General features: G+C 47.5%; 1 protein-coding gene and 1 long non-coding RNA gene across 4 annotated transcripts in view; one reads left to right on the top strand and one right to left on the bottom strand.

The window, feature by feature from the left end:
* The window catches only part of XPNPEP1 (X-prolyl aminopeptidase 1), a 53,706-nt gene extending 46,129 nt beyond the window's left edge, over positions 1-7,577 (bottom strand). Inside the window, exons 1-3 of one of the 3 annotated variants that reach the window (XR_008846046.1) lie at positions 7,445-7,577; positions 5,163-5,288; positions 1,002-1,065 (exon numbers count right to left, since the gene is read on the bottom strand). Coding sequence is in view for 2 of the 3 variants with exons in the window: in XM_056528974.1 (XP_056384949.1) it covers positions 1,002-1,065; positions 5,163-5,288; positions 7,445-7,447 (193 nt within the window). In the remaining variant the exon portion in view is untranslated. Of the gene's footprint in view, positions 1-1,001; positions 1,066-5,162; positions 5,289-7,319; positions 7,371-7,444 lie in introns of those variants that run through there. The other 2 variants (XM_056528974.1, XM_056528975.1) reach the window with 2 other exon arrangements.
* The window catches only part of LOC130281590 (uncharacterized), a 67,564-nt gene continuing 53,396 nt past the window's right edge, over positions 7,571-21,738 (top strand). The window contains exon 1 of the long non-coding RNA XR_008846047.1: positions 7,571-7,710. This is a non-coding gene — a long non-coding RNA (uncharacterized LOC130281590). The remainder of the gene's footprint in view (positions 7,711-21,738) is intronic.

The raw sequence follows: 21,738 nt of genomic DNA, 5'->3' as shown, positions 1-21,738 counted from the left end.
CCAAAAAAAAAAGGCTGGCGGCAGACCGCAGCGACCCAGCAGGGTCGGGGTCACGCAGCTAAAGGTGCTACGGACCCACGGACACCCACTGAGGTACGCTGAAAAAAAGACAAAAAAAACCTTTTTTTTTTTAACCCTAACCTGTCCCTACCTAATCTAAAGCTATCCCTGGCGATTTCTGTGCCAAGGGGCCACAGAAAGGGGGCAAGGGGCACTTTTTTTGGACTCAGGGGATGGTGGGCAGCACGGGGCTCCGTCCTGCACACCAGATCTATGTGGAATGGTGGGCAGAACGGAGCAACGTGCTCCTAGCCCCCACCATCCCCTCCCATTACTATGTGATTGGTGTGGCCACTTTGGCCACCCAATCACAACTGTACTGAGGGGGTGGCCACAATGCCAGCCCCCAGTACAGCATGGATGGTGATTGGTGGTGTATACTACACCACCAGTCACCATCTATATCCGGGTCACAGGGTCACACGTGACCCTGATGACCCGGAACCGCTGCAGAACGCCGGTAAGTAGTTACCGGCGTCCTGCAGCGATCGCAGGTATAGGAGGTCCTCCGGACCTCCTCCTGCACACTGCCGGGATGTCTGCTGATAGAAATCAGCAGACATCCGGCGCCGATCCCCGCCCGGTGAGCGGCGGGGAACGGAATCGCAGCGCATCGCTCGTCTGAATTGACGAGCGATGCGCTGCGATCGCCGACATGGGGGGGCATAATGACCCCCCTCGGCGTTATGCCGCGATGCCTGCTGAACGATTTCAGCAGGCATCGGGCACCGGCTCCCCTCCGGCTAGCGGTGGGGGGCTGGGAATGGACAGGACGTACTCCTACGTCCTCGGTCCTTAAGGACTCGGAAACGGGGGCGTAGGAGTACGTCCATTGTCCTTAAGGGGTTAAGAGGATAAAATATAAAATTAAAATTAGAGAAAAAAAATACCCACAAATTCTTAAAAAAAATAAGCTGTTGGCTGCCAGCGCATGCACTCACCTGCCGACCCATCGAACCCGGAGATAAATTCCCGTCTGCAGTCACAGGGGGCGATGTACTCGCTCTACAAAGTGAAGGATTTAAGAAGTTAAGACACTGAGCATCCTATGGGCCATAGGTACAAACTCTAAAAACTCCATACTTGTATGGTGGTGCACTGAAGTGTAACTTAGTAAAAAAAAAAAAATGACTACTAGCCCCATATTTATCACATGCCGTGCAACCATTTAAAAACTTTGGCGCACATACACATTAGGGCCACACAAATTATAGGTGTGGAAAAATGGTTTACCTACACCACCCTGGATAAATTCTCCCCCGATTGTGCATTTCATAAATTACAAATATTATGCGTTTTGCTGGTTTAAAACATTAAAAAAAAATACAAAAAAAAAAAAAAAAATCACATACTGGTTTTACTGGTTCTGTGATTTGTCAGGAGGGCGATGAGCGGCGGCTGATGGTTAGGACGTCTTATATAACCATGTGCTGCGCCCAGAAATAACTAAGACATGAAAAACTCCCAATCCGGGAGCCTCTAACTGCTGCAAAACTACAACTCCCAGCATGCCCGGACAGCCAACGGCTGTCTGGGCATGCTGCGATTTGTAGTTTTGCAGGAACGGGGGACACCCTGGCTGTTGTTGTGCAAATGTCCCCGATACCTACAGACCATAAAACGTTAATTAAAAACCCCTCTCACCTTCCCCACATTATCCATAGTGGTGCAGGACCTGCAGTGCGATGACATCATTTCACCACACAGCAGGTCCTGCACCACTAACAACAGAGGATGTAGAGGCCTCAGCGTGGGAGTGGGGGGAAGGTGAGTAGAATTTTTATTATTTTCTTTAAAAGGAAACTTATTGGGGGAAAGTACTTAACCCCTTAAAGGGGTACTCCACCCCTAGACATCTTATCCCCTATCCAAAAGGATAGGGGATAAGATGTCAGATCGCCGGGGTCCCGCTGCTGGGGACCCCGGGGATCGCCGCTGCAGCACTGCGCTATCATTACTGCACAGAGCGAGATCGCTCTGCACGTAATGACGGCCGATACAGGGGCCGGAGCATCGTTACGCCACGGCTCCGCCCCTCCTGATGCCATGGCCCGCCCCCGTCAATACAAGTCTATGGGAGGGGGCATGGCAGTCGTCACGCCCCCCTGCCATAGACTTGCATTAAGGGGATGGGCCGTGATGTCATGAGGGGCGGAGCCATGACGTCACGCTGCTCCGGCCCCTGTATCGCCCGTCATTACGCACAGAGCGATCTCGCTCTGTGCAGTAATGATGGCGGGGTGCCGCAGCGCCGATCCCCGGGATCCCCAGCAGCGGGACCGCGGCGATCTAACATCTTATCCCCTATCCTTTGGATAGGGGATAAGATGCCAGGGGCGGAGTACCCCTTTTAGGACCAGGTGTTTTTCGTTTTTTGCACTTTCGTTTTTTTCCTCCTTACCTTTAAAAAATGATAACTCTTTAAATTTTACACCTAAAAATCTGTATTATGGCGTATTTTTTGCGCCACCAATTCTACTTTGTAATGACATCAGTCATTGTACCCAAAAATCTACGGCGAAATTGAAAAAAAAAAATCATTGTGCGACAAAATTGAAAAAAAAATGCTATTTTGTAACTTTTGGGGGCTTCCGTTTCTACATAGTACATTTTTCGTTACAAATGACCCCTTTTCTTTATTCTCTAGGTCCATACGATTAAAATGATCCCGTACTTGTATAGGTTTGATTTTGTATTGCTACTGAAAAAAATCATAACTACATGCAGGAAAATGTATACGTTTAAAATTGTCCTTTTCTGAGCCCTATAACTTTTTTATTTTTCCATGTTCAGGGGGCGGTATGAGCGCTCATTTTATGCGCCGTGATCTGAAGTTTTTGTCGGTACCATTTTTGCATTGATCAGACTTTTTGATCGCTTTTTATTCATCTTTTCATGATATAAAAAGTGACCAAAAATACGCTATTTTGGACTTTGGAATTTTTTTGCGTGTACGCCACTGAACGTGCGGTTTAAAAAGCAATATATTTTTATAATTCGGACATTTCCACAACCGGCGATGCCACATATGTTTATTTTTATTTACACTGTTTTTTTTTTTATTCTTGGAAATGCCGGGTGATTCAAACTTTTATTAGGGGAAGGGATCATTGAAAGGGTTAATGATTTTTTTTTTAACACTTTTCTTATGCAATATTATAGCCCCCAGGGGGGGCTATAACATTGCATTTACTGATCTTTACCACTGATTGATGCATCTCCATAGGAATGGATCAATCAGTGTTTTCGGCGATTGATTGCTCAAGCCTGGATCTCAGACTTGAAGCATTCATTCGGCGATCGGACAGCACAGGAGAAGGTAAGAGACCTCCTCCTGTGCTACAGCTGTTCGGGATGCTGCGATTATACCGCGGCGATCCCGAATAGCTCCCTGAGCTAGCTGGGCACTTTTACTTTCGTTTTTAGCCGTGCAGCTCAGCTTTGAGTGCGCAGCTAAGGGGTTAATAGCGCGGCACCGCGATCAGTGCCGCGCGATATTAGAGGCGGGTCCCAGCTTCACTATGACGCCGGGCCCGCCGCGATATGATGCGGGGTCACCGTGTAACCCTGCGTTATATCACGGGAGCGGGACTAGGGGTGTAACTTTACGCTCTTGGTCCTTAACAGGTTAAAGGGGTTATCCAGGGAAAAACTTATTTATTTTTATTTATTTATTTTTTTAAATCAACTGGCTCCAGAAAGTTAAACAGATTTGTAAATTACTCAAATAAAGAGAGACCCGGCACCACCTCTGTGAGCACTAGGATAAAGCTGTATATATGTTCTACCTGTATCTTCTCTTGCAACTGCTGGAGGGACTTCAGTGGTGCTCTACGTCAAGGCAAGTCCAATCAATATGTATGTAGCAGAGAGATAAGAAAATGGAGCAACTCACCACACCGACCCAGGTATTCTTTGCAAGTGGTTTCTTTATTCCATGTCTTCAAACATAGGAAACAAACAGGGGAGAGTGAGCGTGGGACGCGGGGGTATCCTCTCGGCGACGGGACCGTTTGGCGCAGAGGCGCTTCGTCAGACCGGGATAGTGAGGTCACGGGAAGGGGTGTGCTTTAAAACAGGTAGGGCCCAGTGACGCTGCAGGTAAACTGCAGGTCATTGGTTCCCTTGCTCAGGTACAAAAACATATTATAAAATAAGTTGTACAAACATTAAAAGCAGCTTCCTGACATGTGAATAAATAGTACAATATAATAACATCTTATAATAACGCACCATATTCCTGTTTCTCATTGAGCCCTAGCGGGCCAGTGGCATCCGTCCGGATGATCCATCTGGCCTCGCTTTTCAGGAGTTATTGGTGTCTATTCATTCCTCTAGACACATTCTCAACACGTTCTATCCCTGCAAATTTGATATCCTCAGGATTATTATTATAGAAACAGGAATATGGTGCGTTATTATAAGATGTTATTATATTGTACTATTTATTCACATGTCAGGAAGCTGCTTTTAATGTTTGTACAACTTATTTTATAATATGTTTTTGTACCTGAGCAAAGGAACCAATGACCTGCAGTTTACCTGCAGCGTCACTGGGCCCTACCTGTTTTAAAGCACACCCCTTCCCGTGACCTCACTATCCCGGTCTGACGAAGCGCCTCTGCGCCAAACGGTCCCGTCGCCGAGAGGATACCCCCGCGTCCCACGCTCACTCTCCCCTGTTTGTTTCCTATGTTTGAAGACATGGAATAAAGAAATCACTTGGAAAGAATATCTGGGTCGGTGTGGTGAGTTGCTCCGTTTTCCTATCTCTCTGCTACATACACATAGATTTGTAAATTACTTCTATTAAAAAATCTTAATCCTTTCAATAATTATCAGCTGCTGAAGTTGAGTGGTTGTTTTCTGTCTGGCAACAGTGCTCTCTGCTGACATCTCTGCTTGTCTCGGGAACTGCACAGAGTAGAAGAGGTTTGCTGAGGCGCTGTTTTTTGGAGCAGTGTTTTCAAAACAGTGTGTCTCCAGCTGTTGCAAAACTACAACTCCCAGCATGCTGGGAGTTGTAGTTTTGCAACAGCTGGAGACACACTGTTTGGAAAATGCTGCTCTGGAGCATTACATGTCGGTCTATGGGGGATTACCTGATGGGCGTCCCCGGAGGGCACGATGTAGGCCTGGATGGGCTCGGAGACGCTCCGGGAGATCTTCATCGTCTGGCGCAGCTGGCGCAAGAGTTCGGTTGTTACTTTTGGCGCCATTCTTATTGCCTGAAAGAAATAAAAATATTTCTGAGACCTTGTAATGTTCCCTCATAGAATTAAGCGAATCCGTCCAATGATCTGAAATTCACCATCACCGGAAATTCCATAGTGTGAACGTGGCCTTAGGGAGTCAATTTTTTAACTGCTTAAATTTCCCTGCTGAAAGCAGCATTTAAAGGGGTATTCCAGGAAAAAACTTTTTTTTTATATATCAACTGGCTCCAGAAAGTTAAACAGATTTGTAAATTACTTCTATTAAAAAAAATCTTAACCCTTTCAGTACTTATGAGCTTCTGAAGTTAAGGTTGTTCTTTTCTGTCTAAGTGCTCTCTGATGACACGTGTCTCGGGAACCGCCCAGTTTAGAAGTGGTTTGCTATGCGGATTTGCTTCTAAACTGGGTGGTTCCCGAGACACGTGTCATTATAGAGCACTTAGACAGAAAAGAACAACCTTAACTTCAGAAGCTCATAAGTACTGAAAGGATTAAGATTTTTAAATAGAAGTAATTTACAAATCTGTTTAACTTTCTGGAGCCATTTGATATATAAAAAAAAGTTTTTTCCTGTATAACCACCTTTAAATTTTTTTGGGGGCAAGGCACCTAGCATGTCCCCTAGAGGAACAAAAGAAAAGAGTTAAAAATTCCTTAAAGGGGTACTCTAGTGGAAATTCTTTTTTTTTTTTTATGAACTGGGGCCAAAAAGTTATACAGATTTGTAAATTACTTCTATTTAAAAATCTTAATCCTTCCAGTACTTATCAGCTGCTATATGCTCAAGCGGAAGATGTGTAGTTCTTTCCAGTCTGACCACAGTGCTCCCTGCTGACACCTCTGTCCATGTCAGGAACTGTCCAGAGCAGGAGAAAATCCCCTCCTGCTCTGGACAGTTCCTGATACGGACAGAGGTGTCAGCAGAGAGCACTGTGGTCAGACTGGAGAGAACTACACAACTTTCTGTGGAGCATACAGGAGCTGATAAGTACTGAAAGAGTTGAGATTCCTTAAGTAATTTACAAATCTTTAACTTTTTGGCCCCAGTTGAGTTAAAAAATAAAATAAAATAAAAAATAAATAAATAAATAAAAATGTATGTTTTTTCCCCCCGGAGTACCCCTTCAAGGATATATTTTTCTTTTTTTACCCTTTTCTTTACATTTTCTTTTCTTTTGTGTGTGTCACATCACATCTCAATTTACTGCAAATTGCTACCAGTAAATACTACAAATAATGGCAGAAAAAATAGCAACTACACAGCTCCAGAGGACATAAAATAAAAAAAAATTAAAACAATTAAAAAAGCCTGAAAAGGACCATTTTAAGGGTACGCCACTTTTTTTCTACGCAGTGCACTTTACGGTAAAAATAACACATTTGGGGGAGATTTATCAAAACCTGTCCAGAGGAAAAAGTTGCCGAGTTGCCCATAGCAACCAATCAGATCGCTTCTTTCATTTTGCAGAGGCTTTTAGGCTTCTGAAAAATGAAAGCAGCACTTTTTTTTTTTTTTAATAGCTGCGATGATTAAAAAAAACTTTAAAAACGGAAATTGTTTTAATAGGATCTGATAGACTACGGATTATCAAATGTTCTAGATGTTCGACCCAAAAAACGTAAAGAATTGCCGATAGGAAAAAAAATAGAAAATAAGAAGAATTGAATTATTTAGCACAGTTGACATCTACATAGTTATGGAATTACCACACAATCGGACGCCTGTTGACGCCATTTTGAAACAACCTTTCACTATGCTACAGCTATCTCTAAACTGCAGACCTCCAGCTGTTGCAAATCTACAACTCCCTGAATGCATGCTGGGAGTTGTAGTTTTGCAACATCAAGCGGTGCGCAGTTTACAGGCTGTCACACTATGGCGGAGGGGGTGGCGCAAATTATTTCCATTGGCTTCTACCAATTAAAAAAAAAATAATAATAATTGAGAAGAATTGAGATTGAGTCATGTGACTTTACACCCCAATAAAATCTCAGAAATCACCCCCCAAAAAATGACAGATTAAAATAAAGCAGCCATGACACCTGAATGTTACCATGACGCCCCAAAACTGACCCCTCACTATATTATAGTATTATATTAACCCCCCACCCCTCTTTCCGGTCATGTGACCCCCGTCTCCCCCTCTGCGCCCCCCGAGTCTCCTCACCATGAGCTGACACCCCGACTTCCTCCCAGCTCAATGGAGCCGCTCGCTGCTCTGCCGGGGACGCGGTGCCTGCCGGGAGCTGTAGTCCGGACACAAGCCCCTCCCCGCTCACAGCCGTTTACCAGTCAGGAGGGGAAGACTACAAGTCCCGGCATCCACCGCGCCGCCGTGTCCTGTCAATTGTGTTTATACAGCGTGCGGTGGACTATGGACCGGACACAAGGGTCTGTAATTACGGGCCGCTGGGGGACTACAAGTCTCAGGATGTACGTTGGTTGTGATTATTATGCAGGATAATTGCTATTAAAGCTAATTTTTTTTCATGTGTAGGTTGGGATTCCAAAAAACGAAAAAAACGCCACTTTCGCCGTATTACGTTTTTTTGAGGGGGCAAAAAATGTCGCAGCCAGATGTATACTAGGCACTTTTATTGCGCCTTTTGTGGGTACGCATAAAGAAGCAATCAGCCTTACCCTAAGCAACTAAAAAGTCGCAAACCTAAGCCGCGTCGGACATGTCCTATAAAATTGCCTTTGGAGGGCACTTTTAAAAAGTAGTACAATGAGTCGCAACTGCGACTTTTCGTGTAGAAAAATCGCGGAGGAGAGGATCATACAAAATGGCGTTCTTTTTGCTTGTGTGCACCAAATTTATCACCCCCCCTTGACAGTATGATAAATGTGTCGCACATAAGCAAGATCAAAGCGGGGGGAAAAATGACTTTCAGAACTGTTTTTTTTTTCCGCAGATTTTTTATTTGTTTATATAAAGTGTGATGTGTGTTTTAGGCTTCATTTCCACACAACGTGTTCCTTTATTTTGCACTCCCAAGATGCAGTTTTGCGCCTTTTTATTTATTTTTTTTATAGCAAAAATGTCACAAATGTCACACAGCATTTTATATATATATATATATATATATATATATATATATATAAAAACGGGATGAGTATTTAACTTAGGGAAAGTTCACCACTCCTGGTGTGACAGAGCTTTCAAGGGCCACTAAGCACTCCGCAGGCATTCTGGGTAGGGGAATATGCAAATCAGCTCATTACATGACCTTTTCAGGCAATGTTCCCTGGTATCAGCTTAGCTCCAGTTACGGAATATAAAAAGCTAATCGGGATTAATGCCAAGCCAGAACTCTCTCTCCTGAAGGAAAGAGCACCCATCTGCAGACAGCTGTTTCTGGGTACTTGCCCCTCGTGAGTACAGAGCAGGGTAATCTGGCTTGGCTGAGATGAGGGGCCTTAGACCGACTAAACGGGATGAGTATTTAACTCAGGGAGAGTTCACCACTCCTGTAGGTTACCTGGCCGCATAGGCATAGGTAACCCTTACTGCAGGCGGCTAAAGGGGTTAAAAAACATATAGAGGTAAGGATCCCTCCCACTCTGGTCCCTAGGGAGGGGTTTTGGGGATAGATACGCCCATAGTTTATATTAGGTCTGCCTCCCCGGATGCTCTCCCTCTTGTTCTCCAGCATCTTGAGGTGAGAGCATCCCCCGGGATAGCTGACGCAGTGGCGTTGCGACCTGGGTGCGGGGGGTGCGGCCCGCACCGGGTGACACCAACCTAATGGGGTGACACCAAGACGCTCCGTAGCCACCCCCCCCCCCCCCCCATCTGTGCCCGACCGGCCTCCCATCCGTCAGCTACCCCCCCGCGCTGTGTGTGCGGTGCGCCCGTCCGTCAGCAACCCCCCTCTTTGTGTGTGTGTGGGGGGGGGGGGGGGGGTGTAACCAGCAAACTATTGTGGGGAGACTTTGACCCATTGTGGGGAACCTGCAAGGGAACCTGCGTCCTAATGTGGGGAAACTACTACCAAGTGTGGGGAGTCTATGCTACCTTAGGTGGGGAATCTGTGCTACCTAATGTGGGGAAATTGCTACCTAATGTGGGGAATCTGTGCTACCTAATGTGGGGAAATTGCTACCTAATGTGGGGTAACTGGTACCTACCTAATGTGGGGGAACTGGTACCAAATGTGGGGAATCTATGCTGCCTAATGTGGGGAATAGATGCTACCTAATGTGGGGAAACTGCGACCTACCTAATGTGGGGGAACTGCTGCCTACCTAATGCTCCCCCCCTGGCAGTAGCACCCTCATCATCCACCAGCAACACCCCCCCCCCCCCCCCCAGCAGCACCTCCATCAGCAGATCCTGATGGTGGATGATGGCGGTGCTCCTGCCAGGAGGATGATCCTGCCGATGGATGATGGGGATGATACTGCCAGGGGGGATGGCTAGTAGCACCCTCATCATCCTCCAGCAACACCCCCCGAGTAGTAGCACCCCCATCATCCACTAGCAATACCCCCCTCCCACCAATACCCCCCTCCCGTGGTAATAGCATCAGCTAACGGATGTTGAGGGGTGTTACTGCGGTTGTGGTATTATATTCAGAGGGTGCACTGTATGGCAACGTTATATTCAGAGGGCGCAGTTTGTGGTAGTATTATATTCAGAGGGCGCAGTTTGTGGTAGTATTATATTCAGAGGGCGCAGTTTGTGGTAGTATTATTAGAGATGAGCAAATTTACAGTAAATTCGATTCGTCACAAACTTCTCGGCTCGGCAGTTGATGACTTATCCTGCATAAATTAGTTCAGACTTCAGGTGCTCCGGTGGGCTGGAAAAGGTGGATACATTCCTAGGAAAGAGTCTCCTAGGACTGTATCCACCTTTTCCAGCCCACGGGAGCACCTGAAAGCTGAACTAATTTATGCAGGAAAAGTTATCAACTGCCGAGCAGAGAAGTTTGTAACGAGTTGAATTTACTGTAGTTTGCTCATCTCTAAGTATTATATTCAGAGGGCGCAGTGGGTGGTAGTATTATATTCAGAGGGTACAGTATGTGGCGGTATTATATTCAGGGGTACAGTATGTGGCAGATTTATATTCAGGGGTACAGTATGTGGCGGTATTATATTCAGGGGTACAGTATGTGGCAGATTTATATTCAGGGGTGCAGTATGTGGCAGATTTATATTCAGGGGTACAGTATGTGGCAGATTTATATTCAGAGGGTACAGTATGTGGCAGATTTATATTCAGAGGGTACAGTATGTGGCAGATTTATATTCAGAGGGTACAGTATGTGGCAGATTTATATTCAGAGAGCGCAGTTTGTGGTAGTATTATATTCAGAGGGTACAGTATGTGGTAGTATTATATTCAGTGGGTACAGTGTGTGGCGGTATTATATTCAGGGGTACAGTATGTGGCAGATTTATATTCAGAGGGTACAGTATGTGTTGGTATTATATTCAGAATGTACAGTGTGTGGTAGTATTATATTCAGTGGGTATGGTGTATGGAAGGTTTATAATCAAAGAGTGTAGTGTATAGTAGTATTATATTTAGAGGATACAGTGTCTGGCAGGTTTATAATAATAATTGTTTTCATATAGAGGATGAGAATGCGCTGACATAGTGAGGAGACGTCTGGGCGTCACATTCTGCAGAGAGAAGTTTTAGCTGGATCAAGTCCTGGCGGTATGTACCATCTGAATTAGATAAGGGAAGACTAAAGAGAAGACGTCACCTGTAGTCACTGATATTATTGTGTATTCTCCTCACTATAGAGAAGACGTCACCTGTAGTCACTGATATCATTGTACATTCTCCTCACTATAGAGAAGACGTCACCTGTAATCACTGATATCATTGTGTATTCTCCTCACTATAGAGAAGACGTCACCTGTAGTCACTGATATCATTGTACATTCTCCTCACTATAGAGACGACGTCACCTGTAATCACTGATATCATTGTGTATTCTCCTCACTATAGAGAAGACGTCACCTGTAGTCACTGATATCATTGTGTATTCTCCTCACTATAGAGAAGACGTCACCTGTAGTCACTGATATCATTGTGTATTCTCCTCACTATAGAGAAGACGTCACCTGTAATCACTGATATCATTGTACATTCTCCTCACTATAGAGAAGACGTCACCTGTAGTCACTGATATCATTGTGTATTCTCCTCACTATAGAGAAGACGTCACCTGTAGTCACTGATGTCATTGTGTATTCTCCTCTCTATAGAGAAGACGTCACCTGTAGTCACTGATATCATTGTGTATTCTCCTCACTATAGAGAAGACATTACCTGTAATCACTGATATCATTGTACATTCTCCTCACTATAGAGAAGACGTCACCTGTAGTCAGATATCATTGTGTATTCTCCTCACTATAGAGAAGATGTCACCTGTAGTCACTGATACCATTGTACATTCTCCTCTCTACATCAGAGCTGTAGTCACTTGTCAGTTCTACAGTTAGGTCAGTGAAACTACAACTCCCAGCATAACCTCACCACTGCTCAAAGGGGTACTCTACTGGAAAACATTTTTTTTAATCAGCTGGTGCTACAAAGTTAAACAGATTTATAAATTACTTCTATTTAAAAATCTTAATCCTTCCAGTACTTATTAGCTGCTGTATAAGCGATTCACAGGAAGTTATTTTCCTTTTTAATTTATTTTCTGTCTGACCACAGTGCTCTGTGCTGACACCTCTGTCCATGTCAAGAACTGTCCATAGTAGGAGCAAATCCCCATAGCAAACCTATCCTGCTCTGGACAGTTCCTGACATGGACAGAGGTGTCAGCAAATAGCACTGTGGTCAGACTGGAAAGAACTACACAACTTCCTGTGGAGCATACACCAGCTTATAAGTACTGTAAGTATTAAGATTTTAAATAGAAGTAATTTAAAAATCTGTTTAACTTTCTGGCACCAGTTGATATAAAAGTAAATGTTTTCCAGTGGAGTACCCCTTTAAGTAATTCTGGGAGCTGTATATTTAAATGGTGAAAACTTCTTTAACACTTTCCCATTCTGTGGCAACTGGTATATCTGATTATTATACTGGAATTTCTCACAATGCGCTACAACAGTGGTGTCCGTCACAACAGGCTAAAAACTTACTGAGGGGGGGGGGGTAGGTATGGGGGTGACACCATTTTCTACCGCACCGGGTGACACCAACCCTAGCAACGCCACTGGGCTGACGAACAGTTTTGGGTGAACTTCCGGGAGCGGGTGTTGGCTGATGCCTCCCTTGTCCCCCATATACTAGCTGAGCTCGGGGACGCTGCTGCTGTGCGTTCCCCGGCTCCTGGTAACCCCCTTCGTTCTTTCCCGTCGGCAGTCTCACTGCCGACTCCGGTAACTGGGCCGCCGGTGTCTGTGTCTGCCTTGCGTGGACGGCGCACTGGCCGGCAGACCCGCCCCCCCTCCCGCCTTAGTCCGAGTCCCCCTCACCTGTCCGGCAGCAGCCGTCGGGGTAGGGACATAGCGCGCACGCCGGTGGCTGCCCGGGCCTCTCAAAGTGGTGGCGCTGCAGTGAGGTGTCGGCCCCTTCCGGCCGCCGGAGTTTCCACTTCCTGGCGCGCTCTTAGTAATAACGGCCGCAGTACTGTTTCTCTCCCCCAGGTAATGGGCACCCAGGCTTCCCACATGTCCCAGGCGTCCTCGTCGGCTGATGAGGTGCCTGGTACACCTCCCAAGGCATTAGGCCCAATTAGTTTGCCAATGGCAGGGTGCAGCTCTGTAGGAGCTGCACATAGCGCCCCCATGCTGCCTTCATGTTCCAGCTCATTGGACCAGGGTAGTTGTACCTTTATTTGAGGAGGCTAATGATGATGTTGGGGGGGAGCAGGGCCTGTTGTTATCCCCTGTTCAGTCACAATTTTTAACCCCCGCACTGCCTTTGCCCTCAGCTCCCAGCATAGGATCAAACCCCATACCACCTCCCCCACCCCCATTATTGCCTGCTGTTGCACTAATGCCGGCACCTGTAGTCAGCCAACCACCGCGTGACCGTGTAGATTCTGGGTCTGTGGGACGGTCTCGAGGACGTTATTCTAGATCATCCTCCCGGGGTTCTGGCCGCTCCCGCAGGAGCAGAACCGCTGTGTCCCACCATGGGTGCAGGAGACGTTGTCGCCGGGAGTCTAGGAGCAGGGCTAAGTCCCGCAGGTCCCAATCCTCCCGCTGGCGTTCGCCCTCTTCCTCAGGGGAGAGTTCCTGGAGCTCCATCAGCCCGGACAGGAGGTCACACAGACGGTCAGGCCGGAGGCGCAAGTCCAGACCGGCCCGTCGGTCGTCCGGTGAAGTGGATCAGCCCAGCGCTGTGGCTACCCCTGCGCCTGTGGAGCGTGTGGATCCAGTTCCTGTGCTGCAGAGCGGCCCCTCTTCAACTCCGCCGGTAGTTTCTGCGCAGACGGGTGAGTTCAACTTTGCTGGGGTTTGGGGTGATGCGGGTTGGAATTGTTGCCTACCCTAAAAGCGGTTTTGGCTAAGTTGGAGGGTTCGCAGGCTAGTCCAGCGACCTCGGTCAGGAAGGTTTCCCCGGTGAGGGCGGGTGTGCATAAAGAGTCGTTTTTCTGTGGTGTTAGCCCCCTTGGATCTCATGTTGAATTGTCTGTAAAAGAAAAGATTTGGGGGAACCAGTATGTGGATTTATGGTCTTTAGTGTCGGTGGATCAGCATACCATTGATAAGGAACGTAGGCCTCAGCCTGAAAACGCGTTTCCTGCTAAGCCAAAGGTGGCTAAGACTATGGGGAATTGGGTGCAGGCTTTTTCTGTGTTGGATTGTATTATGGGTGAGAAGCATCCTGAACGCTGTTCGGAGCTTTTTATTTATATGGACTCAGTTTACAATGCGTACAAGTCGCATGGGGGTACGGCCTGGTGGCGTTATGACGAAGAGTTTCGTCGCCGTCTGGCTTTAACCCCTGATGTTGGCTGGGGTGTAAAGGCGACCGATGTATGGTTGCGATTGATGATGGCCCAGAAGGGTTCCCCCTTTCAGTCCGGGGCCGCTGGTCCAGCTGGGACCTCAGGGTCAGTGGCCGTGCGGCGACCCGGCGCCTGCTGGCTGTTCAATGAGGGACACTGTAAGTTCCTCAATCTGTGCAAGTACAAGCACGGGTGCTCCGCTTGCGGAGGTGGTCACGCCGCAGCGCGTTGTCCGCGAGCTTCTAAGCACCAGGGGTGCCCCGCTGCCTCGGCCGAGGGGAAGGACGCCGGTGAGCGTGTCCGCGATGTCCCCGTGGTTAGAGCGGTACCCCAATAAGGAGTGTGCTCGGGTTTTAAGGGACGGTTTTACTGACGGTTTTTTTATCTATTTCGTTTTGGGCTCAGCGGGTTCTGCTAGAGAACATCCGGATGTGTTGAGGGATAAGATTGGAAAGGAGGTGGCTTTGGGGTGATTCATGGGCCCGTTTAGTTCACCCCCCCTTGCTATGTTTAGGGTTTCCGCGTTGGGGTTTGTGCCTAAGAAGGAGGCCGGAAAATTTCGGCTCATTCATCATCTGTCTTACCCTAAGGGCTCTTCTGTTAATGACGGGATTCTGAAGGAGGATTCCTCGGTTTCCTATGTGTCTTTTGACAGGGCAGTGGCCGTTGTGCTTGGCGCGGGGCCTTCGGCCTTGATGGCGAAGTCCGATATTGAATCGGCTTTTTGGCTGTTTCCAGTGCACCCGGAGTGTTTTCATTTGTTGGGATGTCGTGTGGATGGTGAACTCTATTACGATGTGTGCTTGCCCATGGGTTGTTCAATTTCGTGCCACTACTTTGAGATGTTTAGCACATTCTTGGAGTGGGTGGTGCGTCTTGAGACGGGCTGCTCTTCAGTGATTCATTATCTGGATGATTTTTTGTTTGTTGCCCCTGCCGGTTCTTCCAGGTGTGGTTTTTTATTGGACACTTTTAGATTTCTGATGCAGCGTTTTGGTGTGCCGTTGTCCGTGGATAAGACTGAGGGGCCAACCACTGTCATGTCTTTTTTAGGCATTGAAATAGACTCTGTGGCCATGGTGTTTTGCTTGCCCTCTGCCAAGTTAGAGATTATGTTGCAGTGGGTTGAATGGTTTTGTGAGGCGAAAAAGGTTACTCTCCGACAGATGCAGGTGCTGTTGGGTCATTTAGTTTTTGCCTGTCGCGTGATGCCGATGGGTAGAGTTTTTTCCAGGCGGTTGTCATTGTCCACGAGGGGGGTTGTCCTCCCTGGTCACCGCATCCGTATATCTCGTTGTCTGAGATCGGATCTTCTGGTTTGGCGGGAATTTCTTCGGTGTTACAACGGCCATACTTGTTGGCAGGCGGAGGAAGTGTGTAGCGGCGAACTGCAGCTATTTACTGATGCTGCGGGGTCCGCCGGGTTTGGAGCTTTCTTTGCTGGTGAGTGGTGTGCGGAGGCGTGGCCATCGGATTGGGAGGAGAAGGGTTGGTGTTGCAATTTGGCCCTGTTGGAGTTGTTTCCCATCATAGTTGCTGTGGAATTGTGGGGCAGTCGTTTTTGTAACCAGAGGGTTTGTTTTTGGACTATTCTAGTGTGGTACATTGCATTAAAGGTCTGTCTTCCTCCTCTCTGCCTGTGTTGTCTGTTTTACGACATTTGGTTCTTCGTTGTTTGGAATATAATGTTTGGTTCCGGGCACGACATGTCCCGGGTGTTGATAACGTCATTGCTGATGCTTTGTCTCGTTTTCAGTTCCAGGACTTCAGGAGATTGTGCCCGACGGCAGAGCTGGAGGGTCGGTTGTGCCCTCCGGAGATTGATGCCGCTGCTGGAGTCCTCGATGGTGGCCTCCACATGGACCGGGCACGGTAAGGTGTGGAATGAGTGGTGTTTGTTGGTGTCTGGGCGAAATGTGGCGGAGTGCCCGCGTTTGAGATTGGTGGTTCCTTCCTCTAAACGGGATCCTGGCGGGTTGGTTTTTGATGATGTAGTCTGCTCTAATGGGGTTTTACAGCTGCGTATCCGCCGTTCAAAAACTGATCAGGTGGGTCAGGGAACCTGGATTCGTCTGCAATCGATGCATGGCCCTTCCTGCCCAGTGCGGGCGGTCGCAGAGTATTTATTGGTTCGGGTGTCGGGTGTTCATTTTTTTACGCATTCTGATGGTTTGCCTTTATCCCGCTACCAATTCCAGGCAATTTTTAAGCGGTGTCTGCAGTGTGCTGGGGCCCCCCCTTCCGAATTTGGAACGCATTCCTTTCAGATTGGGGCGGCTACTGAGGCGTCGCGGGCTGGCTTGTCCGTGTCTGATATTCAGCGCATTGGGCGGTGGCGCTCAGCTTGTTATGCTGGTTATGTGCGTCCAGAATTGCTGCTCTAATATGTTTTTCCTTTCAGATCCTTCGGTGCCTACGGTGGTGTTCCTGGGCCATTCTTATATCCACCGGGCGGCGCAGCGGGCGGCTTGCCGTCCGGGAGGGAGATCGCTGGGTTTTCATCAGGTCGATGCCCAATGGCGGGGTATTCCGGGTATGAAGTTGCCTCAAGTGCTGTCGGAAGCAGTGAATATTTCCGGTAGGATGCGATCTGGTGTGGTTTTGGTGGTCCACGTGGGTGGCAATGATCTGTGTTCTACTAGGGTCCCTGAATTGATCACCATCATGAGAGGCTCGGGTTTTTTTTCTCCGAGATGGTATTGGTCTGGTCAGAGATTGTCCCGAGGGTCAAGTGGCAGGGTGCTAGGGATGCAGAGGCCATTGAGCGGTCACGCCGTCTAGTTAACTCGCGTATGGTGAGGTTTGTCCGGTCTAAGGGTGGGGTGGTGGTCAGACACATGGAGCTGGAGGGGGATAACCGGAGGTTTATGATTAGCGATGGTGTCCACCTTAATGACATTGGGCTGGACATCTTCCTTTCTGGCCTTCAAGATGGAGTGGAGTAGGCCCTGTTTGTTTTGAGTGGGGGTCGGAGCTCCGTGTAGGAGTACACGGGCTCCTTCTGTGGCATGAGATATAACGTGGTTGGGATTTTTAGGTGCCGAAGGCATTGCATGCACGCTGTGGAGACGGCGGGGCATACTGCTTCGGCTGAAGCAGTACTTCGGCAAGTTGCTGAGTTCACGGTTGCTGCTATGCAGTTTTATATTTATTACAGTTTTGGATATATATTTAAATTTTTAAATAAATGAGCTGTGACCACCACCCAGCCCACTTAAAAGGTTAATTATGTGTTGTGTCGTTATTTCAGAGTGGGAGAAGGTATGATAAGAAACTGAGGTTACAGGTTTGTCCAGGCAGTCTGGTGTGACAGAGCTTGAAAGGGTGCTCTTTCCTTCAGGAGAGAGAGTTCTGGCTTGGCATTAATGCCGATTAGCTTTTTATATTCCGTAACTGGAGCTAAGCTGATACCAGGGAACATCGCCTGAAAAGGTGATGTAATGAGCTGATTTGCATATTTTTTTTTTTTTTTGATAGTCAGTCAGAATTTATGAAACGCCAAACCCATTTAATGTTTTTTTCCTTTGGTGTTTTTCAGCCGCTTTAGGCTCAGTGGCAATTCGCTACGCAGCAATCATTTCCAAACTTCAGACACCAGTTGTTGCAAAACTACAACTCCCAGCACGCCCAGACAGCCGTTGCTTGTCTGGGCATGCTGGGAGTTGTAGTTTTGCAATAGCTGAGGGGTCTGCAATTTGACACCTGCATGTCACATGTCACCATGACGCCCCAAAACTGACCCCTCACTATATCACAGTATTACCGTAAACCCCCCCCCCTTTTTAGTCATGTGACCCCCGTCCCCACCTGCGCCCCCCCGAGTCTCCTCAGCTGACATCCGGACATCCTCCCAGCTCAGTGGAGCCGCTCGCTGCTCTGCCGGGGAACGCGGAAAATGGCAAATCCATTTAAAGTTCTTTCATTTGCCGTTTTTCACAGTTTTAGGCTCAATAACAGTTTTCCAAAATATGGCCATTTTTTGGGACCAAATCTTGGCAAGAAAAATGGAAAAAAAAGCCAAGACTAAAATCCAGTATTTTGGGGAAAAAAAAGTCACTGCTGCACCAGAAATTCCAGCCTTTGGCTGTGGCGGCAACAGCTGCAGATACGCTATTGGAAAACACTACTCTATAGGATCAGGTTATATAGTAGTTTTACACCTCCCCTTCAGCTCTATCTGTATACTGCTGCTATCTCTATGGGATCAGGATATATAATAGTTATACCCCCCCCTCTCCAGCTGTATCTGTATACTGCTGCCATCTCTATGGGATCTGAATCTATTTAGTAGTTATGCACCTCCCCTCCAGCTCTATCTGTATACTGCTGCTATATCTATGGGATCAGGATAAATAGTAGTTACACACCTCCCCTCCAGCTCTATCTGTATACTGCTGCTGCTATCTCTGTGGGATCAGGATATATATAGTAGTTATAACCCCCCCCCCCCTTCAGCTCTATCTGTATACTGCTGCTATCTCTATGAGAGCAGGATATTATAGCAGTTATACTTGGGTTGAAAAAAAAGAGCAAGGTCCAGCTCCCAGGAAAAGCGAATAAAATCCAACATTTTTATTCAAGCCATTAAAAATGAGTGAACAAAAAAGGGGGGAGGGAAATAAAATCATAGCAGAAACCATGATTAAGGACTATATGGTCTGAAACGCGTCGGTGTTTCTGCTATGATTTTATTTCCCTCCCCCCTTTTTTGTTCACTCATTTTTAATGGCTTGAATTAAAATTTTGGATTTTATTCGCTTTTCCTGGGAGCTGGACCTTGCTCTTTTTCTTCATCCCAAGTCTTCACTCCAAACATGCGGTTGGATGTTGTCCGTGCTTCCTACCTACACTTGAAGTCCTCCTCTTCTAAAGAACTTATATGGTGGTGAGCTGGTTTTCCTCTTTCATTGACTTTTTGTTATAGCAGTTATACACCTCTCATCCAGCTCTATTCGTATACTGCTGCTAGGTCTATGGGATCAGGATAAATAGTAATTGTATACCTCCCCTCCAGCTCTATCTGTATACTGCTGCTGCTATCTCTATGGGATCAGGATATATGGTAGTTATATCCCTCCCCTCCAGCTCTATCTGTATACTGCTGCTTCTATTTCTATGGGATCAGGATATATAGTAGTTATACACCTCCCCTCCAGCGCTATCTGTATACTGCTGCTATCTCTATCTCTATAGGTTCATAATATATAGTGGTTATACACTTCCCCTCCAACTCTCTCTGTATACTGCTGCAATCTCTATGGGATTAGAATATATAGTAGTTAGTGATAATAAAAAAAAAAACACAGGGGAACGAAATGGCTCAATCCCTAATGTTAGTGTGAATGGGTTTTCCTATGACCTGTTCACACTGCGGAACTACAGTCCTTATGTGGTCCTATGGGGAGATTTATCAAAACCTGTACAGAGGACAAGTGGTGCCGTCGCCCATAGTAACCAATCAGATCGCTTCTTTCATTTAATACAGACCTCATTACAAAATGAAAGAAACAATCTGATTGGTTGCTATGGGCAACTGCACCACTTGGCCTCTGTACCGGAGTTGATAAATCTCCCCCTAGTGTTCACCAGTGGCCATTGCACTGTACTTTGGGTGGACATCCTGTAGTGTGAACATAACCCTCAGATTAACGCAGCAGAATTTCCAGGCAGAATCCTGCCACGCTGCAGAATTTCTGCCGGAGATCGAGCCGGCGGCACTAGGACCGAGCAGACTGCATTGCTGCCCCCCTAGACTGCAATGTATTTCTGGGTGGATCCTTTGGGAGATCTGCTCAGAAATACATTGCCATCTATGGGGACGGCAATGTAGTCCGCACGGTCCTGGTGCCGCTGGCTCGATCTCCGGTGGAAATTCTGCCCAGAAATTCCACAGTGTGAACCTAGCCTAAGGGTACGTTCACACTGACAAATATCTGAGCCGAATTTGCGCTGAACAAATCCGCTCAAAAAAGTTTTTTTTCCGCGTGGAATCTGCACGGAATTCCGCACAGAAATCAGTGCTGAGTTCAGCGCAGCATAGGAGACATTGTAAATTATTATTTTTTTTTTGCGCAAATTCTGCAGGAATTCCGTGCAATTTCCACGTGAATTCCGCGCAATTTTCACGCGAATTCCACGTGGAAGTGTGGTGGCCTGAAATTTTTTTTTACATTGACGCGAATTCCTCATGAAGAAAGAACATGTTCATTCTTCATGCGGAACGGAATTAAGTGACGGAATTCCGCACGCGGAAATTCCTCAGTGTGAACTGAGGAGCAGAATTTTAATTACCGTATTTTTCGCCGTATAAGACGCACCTTTTCTTCCCCAAAACTGGGGGGGAAAAGTCGGTGCGTTTTATACGGCGAATACACCCCTATCGCGGCAGGCCCCTGGGGTCATCAACGGCCGGGACCCGCGGCTAATAAAGGATATCACCGATCGCGGTGATGCCCTGTATTAACCCTTCAGACGCGGCGATCAAAGCTGACCGCCGCATCTGAAGGGAAAGTGACACTAACCCGGCTGTTCAGTCGGGCTGTTCGGGACCGCCGCGATTTCACCATGGCGGTCCCGAACAGCCCGACTGAATAGCCGGGTTAGTGCTTACAGGACACCGGGGGGGGGACCTTACCTGCCTCCTCGGTGTCTTTTCCGTTCAGGGATCTCCTGTATGGCCGACGCTCTCCTTCCCCGTCATCACATCGTCGCGTACGTGCGTCGGCGTGCGTAACGACGTGATGGCGGCGACGGAGAGCGAGGATACCCGGCCAGCAGCAGAGACGTTCCGGAGCGATGGGGACACGGCGACAGCGATGGAGCGACATCCAGGGCAGCGGTGATGGGTCCGGAGCGGCAGGGACACATGAGTATTACCTCCTATGCAGTGGTCTTCAATCTGCGGACCTCCAGATGTTGCAAAACTACAACTCCCAGTATGCCCGGACAGCCGTTGGCTGTCCGGGCATGCTGGGAGTTGTAGTTTTGCAACATCTGGAGGTCCGCAGGATGAAGACCACTATTGGGTTCAAAATCTTTATTTTTTTTGATTTTGCACCTATAAATTGGGTGCGTCTTATACGCCGGTGCGTCCTATAGGGCGAAAAATTCGGTACATACTATGGGGTTTTCACTGCTCTCCAAACCCTTAGTGTGCGCTGATTTTTCTCATCATTTCCTCAGTATGAACACATACACCCTAAGGGTGCGTTCCCACAGGGCGTATACGCAGCGTCTTTCACGCTGCGCAAAATTTACGGCAGCAGCGGGAAATACGCTGCGTATTCCTCGCTCACTATACACACAGGGCTTTCCGGCGGCAGCCCTATGCGTGTAATGAGTTTTGGAGGCGGAGCCCTGCGTCACAGACACTCCGGCACACGGCTCCGCCTCCAAAACTCACTACACGCATAGGGCTGCTGCCGGAAAGCCCTGTGTGTATAGTGAGCGAGGAATACGCAGCGTATTTCCCGCTGCTGCCGTAAATTTTGAAATACGCTGCGTATATGCCACGTGGGCACGCACCCTT

Source organism: Hyla sarda, chromosome 7, assembly GCF_029499605.1.
Source record: "Hyla sarda isolate aHylSar1 chromosome 7, aHylSar1.hap1, whole genome shotgun sequence".
Lineage (NCBI taxonomy): Eukaryota > Metazoa > Chordata > Amphibia > Anura > Hylidae > Hyla > Hyla sarda.
The sequence above is the reverse complement of the archived record's forward strand: the minus strand, read 5'-3'. Positions and strand labels throughout refer to the sequence as shown.